This window comes from Schistocerca piceifrons, chromosome 5, assembly GCF_021461385.2.
Source record: "Schistocerca piceifrons isolate TAMUIC-IGC-003096 chromosome 5, iqSchPice1.1, whole genome shotgun sequence".
Lineage (NCBI taxonomy): Eukaryota > Metazoa > Arthropoda > Insecta > Orthoptera > Acrididae > Schistocerca > Schistocerca piceifrons.
The window spans coordinates 379,473,140-379,486,730 of NC_060142.1; the positions used below are offsets into that span (position 1 = coordinate 379,473,140).

General features: G+C 41.3%; 1 protein-coding gene across 2 annotated transcripts in view; it reads right to left on the bottom strand.

The window, feature by feature from the left end:
* Window positions 1-2,217: 2,217 nt before the first annotated feature.
* LOC124798102 (NADPH oxidase 5) overlaps window positions 2,218-13,591 on the bottom strand; it is a 495,656-nt gene continuing 484,282 nt past the window's right edge. For both annotated transcript variants that reach the window (XM_047261353.1, XM_047261352.1), the window contains one exon: window positions 2,218-3,242. In XM_047261353.1, coding sequence (XP_047117309.1) covers window positions 3,045-3,242 — 198 coding nt within the window. In that variant the 3' untranslated portion in view covers window positions 2,218-3,044. The remainder of the gene's footprint in view (window positions 3,243-13,591) is intronic.

A 13,591-nucleotide genomic window follows, 5' to 3' on the forward strand; every position in this document is an offset into this window, starting at 1 on the left:
GTGCATCCTCCTCTCCGCCAATCATACACAGGTCCGTTCCAAGTGCTGCGTAGATTGCTCAACAACTTCATGATAGATTGGAATGGAAAGCATGAAAAAGTCTCCATAGAGCAGCTGAAGCCCAGTCACATTGATGCACGAGACAATGGGACTTTGAGTGCCTCTGCTACAAACCACGACCTTCGGGGGCCACACGGACCTTGAGCTAAAGAACACATTGTAGCACCTACAGACCCTCCACATATTACTCCAGTTATCACATGGGCTGGAAGAACTGTTTTGCCACCAGTAACCTGATGTACCTGGGGCACTAAACTTCAAAAAGGTGAGGGGGGGGGGGGGGGGGGGCTGGTGTAACGGAAAGTTATATCAATCACTGGTCATAGGCAGCAATGATGTGCTTGAATGCGTTTTATCTTTATGTATGTATTTCTTTGTTCTCTGGTTATGGTGCTCACTCTTGATATGTTTTGGTGCTAACACACCTATTTTGCAATTTGTGCTTTAGTTTAAACACATTATTTTGCAAGTGTGGAGTGGAGCTTATTCTTTCTTGCCATCAGTTCTATTCCCTTAAGGTAAATATCTAAAACCACCCTCTTGTCCTGTATATAAAGAATGCACTAGTGTGGAAGGCAAATACTGTTCATGGCAATGCAACAAGACTCTGTGATATTCGTTAATATTTCACATGGGTGTAGTGAAAACTGGCCATGTGCTATGCACACAATTGGCTTCCCTCAACTTTTTGTTTGGCAAAAATTGACAGTGTTTTGTAGGTAATGATCACTGCATTTTGCAATTACAATTATTGATATTTTTTTTATTACTGAGATTTAACTGTTCTTGTAAACTGTCTTTTTGTTCTGTATTGTGTTAATGAGTTAGAGTACATCACAAAAGCATAAGTCATCACACTGCACTATTGAGTTTGGACTTCATCATCAGAACCAAATAAATAATGATACGAGGCTGTGTGCTAAAGGCCACAACAGAAACTGCAACTCGTCATTGCGGTGAGTGTTGCTACTTATTGTCTGTTAGAGCCAAAGCACCACCCACCAAACCTGTAAGTACTGGCTGTACATCCATATCCTGCAGATCATTAAAAAAATGTGAAATCTCTTCAGCAGAGTGTTGCTCTAAACAGTGGCAGTTATCACGTAACGGGCTATAATGTTGACACCAGGTTTTTTGAGCTCCTGATGTGATAATTCATCAAGAATTACTATCTCGTTACTGGAAAGTTGCCTTCAGGTGCTAGATGTGCAAAGGCAAAGGTAATCTATATGATTTTGCTTTTACAGGAGCATCATATTCTACATGCACCCAAGAAAATTGTTACATGTCACTAATAGATTGCTACAGTCTCTTTCAGGACAAATACATCCTGAAAGTCACTGTACATTCTGGCTAAACTGAGGTGTAGTAACTGTTGTGTTTGTGCCCAAGAAACTAAAGGAAAAAACCTTGCCCATGATGCCTTTATGTGCGTTTTCAGTTCAGAGAATGCATTTGACTTGATACAGAGGACTGCATAGTGACAGCAGCATAGAGCAGGGCCAACTACTTGTGCTAAGTAGATTTAACATGTCTTGCAGTGTTACAGTAGTTAATGATAAACTGTAGGTTAATAAAAATAAAACTTCTTTGTATCGAACCACAAATGAATGCTTACTAGTAGTAGTTACCATGCACATTTATCTGTATAATTCACAGTAATATGTGCATGAATGCTCTTGTTTTCATGCTTTCTTCTTGCAGCGTGGTTAAATACAGTTTGAAGGGTTAAGGGCTCATTTTCTTTTGTGTAATTAAGTTGGTTGGTTTGGGAGAGGGGACCAAACAGCGAGGTCATTGGTGCCATCAGATTGGGGAAGGAAGCTGGCTGTGCCCTTTCAAAGGAACCATCCTGACATTTGCCTGAAGCGATTAAGGGAAATCATGGAAAACCTAAATCAGGATGGCCAGACACGAGTTTGAACCGTCGTCCTCCTGAATGCGAGTCCAGCGTGCTAACCACAGTGCCACTTCACTTTGTGCCTAATTAACTAATATGTATGTAAGGAAAACTCATTTCTGCAAAAATATGTAATTCCTAAAAATTTCAGCATACTTACAAATGATGCTGCAGCTCAATACACAAATATTCATCACTAATATCTAAAAAAAATACACATATATACAGAAATATATATTTACAAGTACGTACATAATTCTGGAACAACACATGAGAAATGTGTTACAAAATGCTTTTACAAGCTCAATAAATATTACATAAATAATACACAAAAAATTGTTCATAAATACCAGTATGGAAGATAATTTACAATTTCACTTCAACATTCATTCATTTATTTATTCATTCAGTTGTTCATCCATCCATCCATCCATCCATGCCTTGTAGTAAGCATACTGCTTATTCAATACAGTTACATTGTGAAAGCTAAATAAAAAGTAATTACTTATGCTGCAAATAAATTGTTACAAAAAGTGATCAATAAAATTTCCACCTCTACTTTCCATGCCCAAGTAGAATACAGTAAATAAATACATTTTACACTCTGGAAAACATGTCTTGTAAAGCACAGTTATCAGTGTTCAATATACAATGACTAGATCCTAGGTTAGAATCAACCTCCATAAAATGTTTGCAGAATACTGTTGTATAAAAATGTAGCTCCCACAAGAAAATAACTGACTTCAATGCATCTTTCAAAATAATACATTTTAAAATATCACACAATCACAACCATCTGTGTCTTGGTATTTTCAAGTGCTCAGTGATACAGTCCAGTTATAGGTAGCTGTATTACATAATAAAAATCGACAAATCCGAACTTTGATATATTAATATTGCACTTCAGTATTTACTTCACTTTCATCTCGTTTGAGATTTATTAACTATAAAAATTATTGTTGATTAATATATATCAACTTTGTGACCATCAGTTGCAAAGATGCATGAAATGACATCTTACAGGAGGGGATACATTCTTAATAGCAGACTGAGTATTGTCACTCATATCAGACAAAATTCTCGGTTAGAAAACTTCCTTGCGGAACTCAAATCCGTATTGATCACATTTAACTCGCAGTATCCTGCCAAGCTGTGGTGGCCCACAATAAAATACTGTTATTTTGCCTTTCTTTTGATCCAATAACTGCTTAAATACTTTATCCCAGTTTGGACGTCCAGCATTTGTTCTTGTTTTGAGGCCAGTGATGAGATCTCGTTTTTCCTATAAATAAAAAAAAATATTTTAAGTGAATATTTAGTAATTTTGTAACATAATGGAAAATTATGTCCATCAGTAAGCACTGTCAGCTCACTGTAAGGAAGCTCCTGTAGTATGCTTTATATAATGTATGCTGTAATGGAAACAAATGATAAATGCTAAACAAAGCTGATGAACTTCAGTTTTGAAACTTCCTAGCAGATTAAAACTGTGTGCCCGACCGAGACTCGAACTCGGGACCTTTGCCTTTCGCGGGCAAGTGCTCTACCATCTGAGCTACCGAAGCATGACTCATGCACGGTCCTCACAGCTTTACTTCTGGCAGTATCTCTTCTCCTACCTTCCAAACTTTACAGAAGCTCTCCTGCGATCTTTGCAGAACTAGCACTCCTGAAACAAAGGATATTGCGGATACATGGCTTAGCCACAGCCTGGGGGATGTTTCCAGAATGAGATTTCCACTCTGCAGCGGAAGGTAAGAGACAAGATACTGGCAGAAGAAAAGCTGTGAGGACCGGTTGAGAGTTGTGCTTCGGTAGCTCAGATGGTAGAGCACTTGCCCGCGAAAGGCAAAGGTCCCGAGTTCGAGTCTCGGTCAGGCACACAGTTTTAATCTGCCAGGAAGTTTCATATCAGCACACACTCCGCTGCAGAGTGAAAATCTCATTCTGGGAACTTCAGTTTTGTTTTAATGAAACTGTGAACTTTTAGTTTTGCACTTGTGAACCATGATTTTGCCAAACTGGAAATAATTACATGTTAATGAAGCAAAAGTTTAATTGCTATTTATCAGATTAGGCAGTAATTTTTTTAACTAATAAATAATCTGAAACTTCCAGAAACAAACTCTCTTACACATAAAAATGGATATTGTTATTTACAATCTGAAATCAAGTATCAATTTGGGCAGCAGGGTGAGCAACAACAACTAATGCGTCACACTGAAAGCATGTTATTTGAGCATCCACAAAGTACACATAGATCTGAACTGCCTGCCTCAGCAGTAATTGTACTTATACATATGTAGAATGATCTGTTACCTTCATGTAAAGTGGAACCACAGCCCCTATAAACCCTTTAAATGACATCATTTTAAAAATGTCATTTTGAGTTGCAATTTTTCTTAAAGCAAGTAAGTTCGAGAAACAGCCAGCAACTATAACCACTGCACCATACTTGCACATGTCCAACACACAGCAGATTTTTTACCCTTTCTTTCAGAACACTTTTTTTAACAAAAGTCCAGTGTCTTAACAACTACGCTTCTGACATGGTGAAAGATTTGTAAGTGATGGTACATTAAGAAGTAAGATTCAAATTCTATAATAGTAATAATAATAAAAAGTGGGATACTGATAGGTCAAAGGGGAGAATAAAAAAAAGGCAAACTGTTGTTATTTGAAATGAAGAAAAGAAAGACTCAAATTATCAGGAAAACATCACTGTCACATAAAAACTTGCATGGTTGGTTTTGTATGTATATTCAACCAGAGGTTTGTTAGGGATTGTTACTTCTAAAGAATAAAATGAAATATTTTACAGCACTACTTTCACACTGCCTCTTTCTTCCACACCATCCTGCAGCAAAAGCTTAGCCATTTTCATTGTCCAGGTGATTAATTTATCAACTTCAATATGTCAGTATTTTCTGAACTGCTGTGAAAAGCATCTAATTTGACTTCTGAGCCTTCTGTCTCTGAAATAAAAGGGATCCATTTCACTAAGTCTGTACATTTAAAATTCGTAAGATCAAGGCATTTGGTAAAACTTTGACAGAGTCAGCACTTATCCTCTTCTAGAGACCACACTTCGATATTTCTGGCTGTTGCAGCCATCATAGCTAGCATCAGGATTCTCTCCTAGATCAGCTGAGAGTGCAGAATTATGCGTAAGATGTAATAAGTGTTGTGGGTTACCAGTAGTACCCTTTCCATGGGAAAGGATGCCAGAATTTTAGTCTTCCACTGTGACTGGCTGCTGTGTTAGGAGGGTTTACACCAAAACACTAGTTTTCTATTATTAATATTCTATTGATCATGCATTTTCTCCTTGACATTTAGATATAGGTATACCTAAATAGCAAGCTATTGCCCACATATTTTGGAAGTCATAACAGCAAGCAAATCTAAAAATAGAAGATAAACATAAAGGCAGACAAAGCCCACCTAAACTGTGCACTGAAGGAAGTGGTTCGCACTGCGCAATCAGATTGGAATGGACAGTCATCAAACACACACACATTGTCTGATGCAGTCCATCAAATCTCAATTTTACACAGATGTGTTGAGTATAGATGGGTTTAAGAATCAATAGAGACTAATCAGTTACTTATGTTGAGAGAGAAAGCTTGTGAATTTATTAATAACATGTGACCTGTTGAATACACAGTGGGTAAAATGTATAACTTACAGTTTCTCATGTTCTGTTCAACAAATGTGAGTGACATCTCTAAATAGTGAACTAAACAATTTTTTATGTAACATCAGTTCCTCACTAACAGTTCATTACAATCTCAGGACAACAGACCCATTACCTATGTGCTGTTCTCTGCACAGGGACATCTTTTAAAGACCTGAGGGTGAAATTTAACAGCTCGCCTTGTATTTCACTGAGGGCAGTGAAAGCAGCTAGTTACCTCACATGTACTGCATTCTCAGAACAAACAGGATCAGTGATACGTCATCTTCAGTGATACATCATCTGTGGTAACACAGAGGATGTAAGACACTGATGGAAAAAGTATTGCAGCACCACGGAGGAATTGTGCAACACCAGTGAAAGTTGGTGGATGTGCTTTACATCAGAAAAATGATGTTTATTCAGATTTCATGCCAGTCACACCAAGAGTGGTCCCAGTATCACAACTATGAGGGTGTAAATCAGATTTGCTGTAAATACACATTGTAATGGTCATGAGCGTTTGTTGCCTTTGAGATTAGACGTGGTGACCTGATGTTAGTCAAGAACGCCTTTACAGTGACAGAGTTGCCATTATCAGTACCTTACTGATTTTTATCAAGGTCATGTAACAGTGCTATAAGAAGCTGGATGTTGCTTCTATGATACTGCAGAAAGACTTGGCAGGAATGTAGCCACTGTAACAATTGCTGGCAGCAGTGCTCATGAGAATGTGCAGTCACAAGAAGACTGAGCTCTGGACAGCCATGTGGCATTACCAAGAGGAAAGATAATCATACTCAGCTTATAGCTCTGTCGCATCATACAGCATGTGGTGCAGCAATATGAGCAGCAGTTGGCACCACATGGACACAATGAACTCATACTGCAAGGACAGCTCCGAGCCACACACTGTGCATTCCACTGACCCCAAACCACCACCATTTGCGTCTTCAGTAGCATCAGATGAAAGCTCATTGGAGGGCAGGATAGAGGTCTGATGTATTATTTCATGTAAGCTGGCTTTGCCTTGGTGTCAGTGATGGCCAAGTGTTGGTTAGGAGGAGGCCAGTTGAGGGCCTGTAATCAACCTGTCTGCATGCTAGACATGCTGAACCTACACCTGGAGTTATGGTTTCTGATGCATATGTCAGGATTGGGACATAGTATGACCGATATATAACCTTTTTACTGATTTGGGGTACATCCTTGCTCCATATCAGGCTTCTGACACACTTCCAAAATGCTTCTGCTTTTCTCCCCCACTCATTTATTTCTCTGTTGTTTTTTTCCTTCTTCCTGTATCAGGCTTCCTAGGTACTTTAAACTCTCCATTCTCCTCTATCATTCCCCACCAATTGTTACTCCAGTTGTTCCCCTCTCCTCCTTTCTTGTTGTGATAATCATCTCACTCTTACTTATACTGAATTTCATCCCATTTTCATGTACTGTTCATTCCCATATGTCCAACTGCTCTTGTACTTTGTTGTCCTCATTCCTCCAAATCAGCAGATCATCTGCAAACACCATAGTTTCATCTTCCTTTCACCAATTACTTGTGCTACTGTACTCGTTGTATCATCCATCACTACAATGAAGAGTAGTGGTGAAAGTGTGCTTCTCTGCCTCGAGACATTCTTCTGTTCAATCCAAGCTGAACTATCTCCTCCCACTTTCACAGTGCGCTTCTCTGCCTCGAGACATTCTTATGTTCAATCCAAGCTGAACTCTCTCCTCCCACTTTCACACAGCTCACACTTCCATGCTACATTTCCCTTATCCTCCAAATAATCTGGTTTGCTACTCCTCTGTTCTCCAGGGCTTTCCACACTTTGCTTCTACGTACACTATTATACACTTTTTCAATATCCAGGAAGGTCATTAGTAGATCTATTCCATCTTCATAGTGCTGTTCCTGCAGTTGTCTTACAAACAAAAATTCGATCCACCATGGACCTTCCTGTTCTGAAGCCATGTTGCTCTTCTCTCATTCTTCCTTCTAATTTTGGCCAAATTTGTGCTTCCATAGTTTTCTAAAATCTTTGCACAATGACTCATCAGTGTTATCCCCCCCAGTAGTTCTAGCACTCTTTTCTATTTCCCTTCTTAAAGATCGGGACAATTATTTCCTGCTTCCAGTCTTCTGGGATCATCATCTGCCTCCATACAATTTTCATTACTCAATATAGCCATTGTATCGCCACCTCCCCTGCTGCTCTCACCATCTCTACACTTAGCTCCAGACCTGGTGACTTCCCTCCCTCCATCTTGCCCAATGCCTCCACCACTTATCCCCATGTAAGGTCTTTTTCTTTTTGCTGTTCCTCCTCTTTTTTCCCCTCGGCTTGTTACTCCTCATCCAAGTCTCCATCCGACTTCAGGAGTTCTTCAAAATACTCCTTCCACATATTCCTGAGTTCCTCCTCATTCTCTACATCTCATCCACTTTTGTTCACCATTCCAGCATAATCTGTCTCACCGTTCTTCCTCTTACTTTTAATAACTTTTAATCATCCCATATAACACCTTTTTTGAAACTTCACTGTCCTTCTCCATCATTCTGGTCCACTGTTCCATCCACTTTCTTCTTTCCTCCTCCACCACTCTTTTTGCTTCTTTCTTTCTTGCCTGATACTCTCCTCTTGTCTCTACTGTTCTCTTCTGGAACCATCCCCTAAAGTTTCTATTTGTTTTATCATTCCACCAGGGTGTTTCTTTCCATCTCTTTTTGTTGCTTGTCCTCCCACATATTGCTTCCACCACACTTACTTATGTCCCATTGAATCTAGCCCATTCCTCTTCTACTGATCACCACAATAAAATAAGGGAAGTCAGAGCTCATACAGAAAGATTTAGGTGTTCGTAATTTCCACTCACTTTACGGGATTGGAATAATAGAGAATTGTGAAGGTGGTTCGATGAACCCTCTGCCAGGCACTTAAATGTGATTTGCAGAGTATCCATGTAGATGTACGAGGTGTGTTTTTTAAGTAAGTACACTTTTGAAATTAAAAAGAGACGTGCTAAGATATCTCAATAATTTTATTGTTACATGAAAGCCTGTACCTTAATCTACTTTTCTACATAGTTTACTTCAATATTGAGGCACTTGTCATTACGTTGTACCAGCTTTTGAATACACTCCTCATAGAAGTCTGCTGCCTGACTTGTTAACCACTGCATCACCACTGTTTTGACTTCGTCATCGTCTTGAAGACACTGACCACCCAGTAATGTTACAATCAATGCAGTAGCTCACTGCAAGACATTTCACAATCTGCGCTGTTCAATTCAGAACAGAAGACGTGGCAAGTTGAGCAAGGGCATTGTTTTGCTGCAAGACAATCCCCATCCGCAAGTGGTGAATCAGACCAAAGATCTCATCACATCTTTTCGATGGGAAACTCTAAATCATCCTCCATACAGCCCCAATCTTGTGCCCAGTGCCTACCATCTGTTCCCGCACTTGAAGAAACACCTGGGCGGTCAGCATCTTCAGGACGATGACAAAGTCAAAACAGTGGTGATGCAGTGGTCAACAAGTCAGGTGGCAGCTTTCTGTGAGGAGGGTATTCAAAAACTGGTACAATGTTATGACAATTGCCTCAATATTGATGGAAGTTATGTAGAAAAGTAGCTTAAGGCACAGACTTTCATGTAAAAATAAAATTATTGAGATATCTTAGCACGTCTTTTTTTAATTTCAAAACAATACTTACTTAAAAAAACATGCCTCGTAGATGTAGACATCCCTGTATTGACCAACAAAGTACAACAGGCATGGAACTCCATCCCTCAAACTGATATCCAGCACCTGTTCAACATGTTTGTTTGCTTGCATTCAACATTCTGGTGGTTATACCAGTTATTAATGAATCAGCAGTTCACATTTGCAATGGCTTATCTCACATTAACCTGTGATCTTGCAATGTTAATCATTTAAATATGTTGCCTAGCCAAACATATTCCCAAAATTTGATTACTCTACATTAATTATTTTTTGCCCCATCAGTGTATATGATAGTCATTATTATATATTTTTATGCTCTAACACACATTAATGGCAAAAGCCCTGAGTAATGTTTTCACGATAGGCAACCCTGGAGTATTCTCCTTCCATCTGGCAACCTGTATTGTGAAGTGGATCCATCTCAACCTATGTCTGAGTGGCCTATTGCATGTTCCCAGTCTTCTCAAACCTATTCTCTTTTTCTTCCTAGAGAAAGAAACAAAGTTCCAAAAGCTAGGTATTAATTAATCCTACTTTAGAGTGTTTCTATCAGCAGTACTCAAATTTTGCCTTCCAAAGGTAAGTAATGCGCAGTTACATCTTCTAAATCTGCATCTACACTCTGAAAACCACAGTGAAGTAGTTGACAGAGAGTACATCCACTGTACCAGTTATTAGGGTTTTTTCCTCTCTTCCATTCATGTATGGAGCATGGGAAGAATAATTATCTAAATGCCTCTGCATATGCTGTAATTAAAGCAACTTTGTCTTCACAATCCCTGTAGGAGCAATTGTAGGTGGTTGTAGTATACTCCTAGAATCATAATTAAAGCTGGTTCTTGAAACTTGCAAGCAGCCTTCTCTGGTTGGTTTATGTCTTATCTTCAAGAGTCTGCCAGTTCAGTTTCTTCAGTATCTCTGTGACACTTCAAACAAAGCTGTGACCAACCATACTGGCCTTCTCTGTATACTGTATGTTATTTCTGTTTGTGTGTGTGTGTCCCGCAGACTTGATCAATATTCTAGGGTAGGTTGCACGAGTGAATTATATGTGGCTTATTAGTAAATTAAGGTCTCACAGTGCTTTTTCACGTAGTAAACATCATTTTATTGCAAAACCAGTTACAGATTCTAAAAGCTAGGACTTCTACAAATTTTTCACCATAGTCCCTGTCACGATGTATACATTTTTGGAGAGGCGCTGCAAGCTTTTCATAACCGCATCGTACCACCCTCCCATGACTTGTGTGTGAAGAAATGGACAGCCTTCAGCTCTTAGGCGCTTGAGAATATTGTCCTCCCCAAAGCATTGTTTCAAGTTAGTGAACAAACAGTAGTCACTGGGAGCTAAATGAGGGCTGTATGGAGGATAGTCAGGGATTTCCCACCCAAATTTGACAATGAGATCTGTCATGGTGCAAATGAACTCCCTTTGTCAGCTGACCCCTCCTTTTGTTTTGTATAGCCCTGATGGATGGATGGATATGGTGTTATGGGCGCTCAACAGTGTAGTCTTTAGCGCCCGAACAGAAACAACAATGGATGAGTGTCACTAAAATGCAGCAAATGCAAAAATAGGACTAAAATGAAAGGTGACAGTCTACATAGGCAGTGTGCACGTCAACAGTAGCCAAGTGGAAAGCAGCACATAAAGAGGAGAACTGCAAGAGAACTTAGGAGAAGGGGTTAAAATGAAACACATAGCACATGTTTGGAACTGGCCTATTACAAGAAGAAAAAGGAGTGGTCAGCCACTCCGCAACACACTAAAAATTCCAACCTAAAATTTTAGGCTGAAGCCCAGAAACATCACAGTACCTTAGAACTTTCTTGACACTCGCCTCGTCATCGGCTAAAATTGAGGGCAGATCCCCACTAATATTAACTTCCGCCCTGACAGAATGATATAAATCACACTCAACTAAAATGTGGCATACAGTTATTCGTACGCCACAGGCATCACACAGCGGGGGTTCCTCTCGTCGTAGTAAGAAGGCATGCGTAAGAGGACAGTGCCCTAAGCAAAGACGTATAAGGGTCACTTCGTCACACCCAGGTGACCAGCAGGAGGAACACCACAGCTGGATGGTGGGTGTCACCAACTGCAACTTATTTTCCCTCACCGCCAGCCATTCCTCCTCCCACAACTGCATATACTTCCGCCACAGCACAGAAACGACGCCTTGCAAAGGAATAGTACATTGTGTCACCTCCGGTAATCTGCAGGCGTCCTTGGCAGCTCTATCAGCTTGTTCATTTCCCCGTATGCCCACAAGCCCCAGCACCCAGCAAAAGGACACTTGCTTGCCCTGTCGTTGGAGGATGTACAGTTGGTTGTAAATCAGTTGTTCCAACTTCTCCGCTGGGTACAGGTTCTGCAGTGACTGTAATGCACTCAGTCAGTCAGAGCAAATTAGGAAGTGTTTGCCCTGAGTACACCGTATCTGCTCCAATGTCTTCAGGATCGCGTGAAGTTCTGCGGAAAAAAACAGTGTATTCATGGGGAAGGCGAATCTTGATGACACGATCGGGGAACACTACTGAGCAGCCAAGAAAATCCCCCTGTTGGGATCCATCAGTGTAGACTACTGTAAAATCATGATGCCTATCTAAAATGTTAAAAAACAAAGATTTGAAAGTAAAATCTGATGTACTGTCTTTCTTAAAATTTGCCAAATCTAAAATCAGTCTGGGCCTCTGGAGGAGCCAAGGTGGATATCTGCTCCAACCTCGATGTAAAACATTAAAACCGGCCACACCCATCTCTAAAAGGCAATCCTTTGCACGAATCCCATATGGCCTTGTTGCTCGTTGCTGGTTGCAAAAAAGGCTTTCCAGTGGAGGTCGAGCAACAGTGTGGTATGCAGGTGTATACGGTGTGGATAATGTTTTATAGGCCTGGCGCACCATTAGTAGACGCCACCGGAGGTGAAGTGGCGGTTCACCTGCCTCTGCACAGAGGCTTGGTATGGGGCTCGTTCTGAACGCCCCAGTGGCCAACCGAATCTCCTCATGGTGCACCACATCCAACAGCTTCAAATAAGTGGGTCTTGCAGACCCATACACCGTGCACCCATAATCAAGCCGGGACCGCACAAAGGCTCTGTAAAACCGGAGCAGACAAGTCCTGTCTGCTCCCCATGTGTGGTGACTTAAGACATTTTAAAATAGACGGCGCCCCAAGAGACGGCGCCCCAAGAGACGGCGCCCCAAGAGACGGCGCCCCAAGAGACGGCGCCCCAAGAGACGGCGCCCCAAGAGACGGCGCCCCAAGAGACGGCGCCCCAAGAGACGGCGCCCCAAGAGACGGCGCCCCAAGAGACGGCGCCCCAAGAGACGGCGCCCCAAGAGACGGCGCCCCAAGAGACGGCGCCCCAAGAGACGGCGCCCCAAGAGACGGCGCCCCAAGAGACGGCGCCCCAAGAGACGGCGCCCCAAGAGACCATTTTTTCAGTTCCTTAATGTGTGGCAGCCACGTAAGCTTAGAATCAAAAGTGAGGCCCAGAAACTTCACTGTGTCTTTAAAATGCAGAACGGTGTCCCTCATCCTCAACTCAAGCAAGTCAAAAATGGAAGGAGAACGGTTAAAAGAACACACACCGACTTATCAGTTGAAAACTTAAAACCACTCTTCTGTGCCCATTCATCCAAACGTCGCAGAGTGAGTTGCAACTGACGAGTCGTCGTCGCAAGGCTGAAGAAGAGCAAAATACAGAGAAATCATCCTCAAACAAGGAACACTGCACAGGACTTTTCACAACAGACGCAATACTATTAATAGCAATAGCAAAGACCGTCACACTTAAAACACTACCTTGAGGGACACAGTTCTCTTGTTCAAAGCGACTAGACAGTACATCTCCGACTCGGTACCGAAAATAACGTGGCGACAGGAAGGACCGAATAAAATTGGGAAGACATCCACAAAAACCCCATTCGTGGAGCTGCCTGATGATAAGATGCCTCCAAGTAGTGTCGTCTGCCTTTTCAATGTAAAAAAATATTCCCAACAGGTGATGCTGGCGCAGGAAAGCCTGTTGTATAGCCGCCTCCAGGAGGGCCAGGTTATCAAAGGTGGAGCGATACCTCCTGAACCCACACTGAAAGCGACTAAGGAGTTGTCTGGATTCTAATATCCAGACAAGGCGGCGGTTGACCATCCGCTCCAAGGTCTTTCCCATGCAGCTAGTGAGGGCAACACTACGGTAACTACCCGGGCACGTGC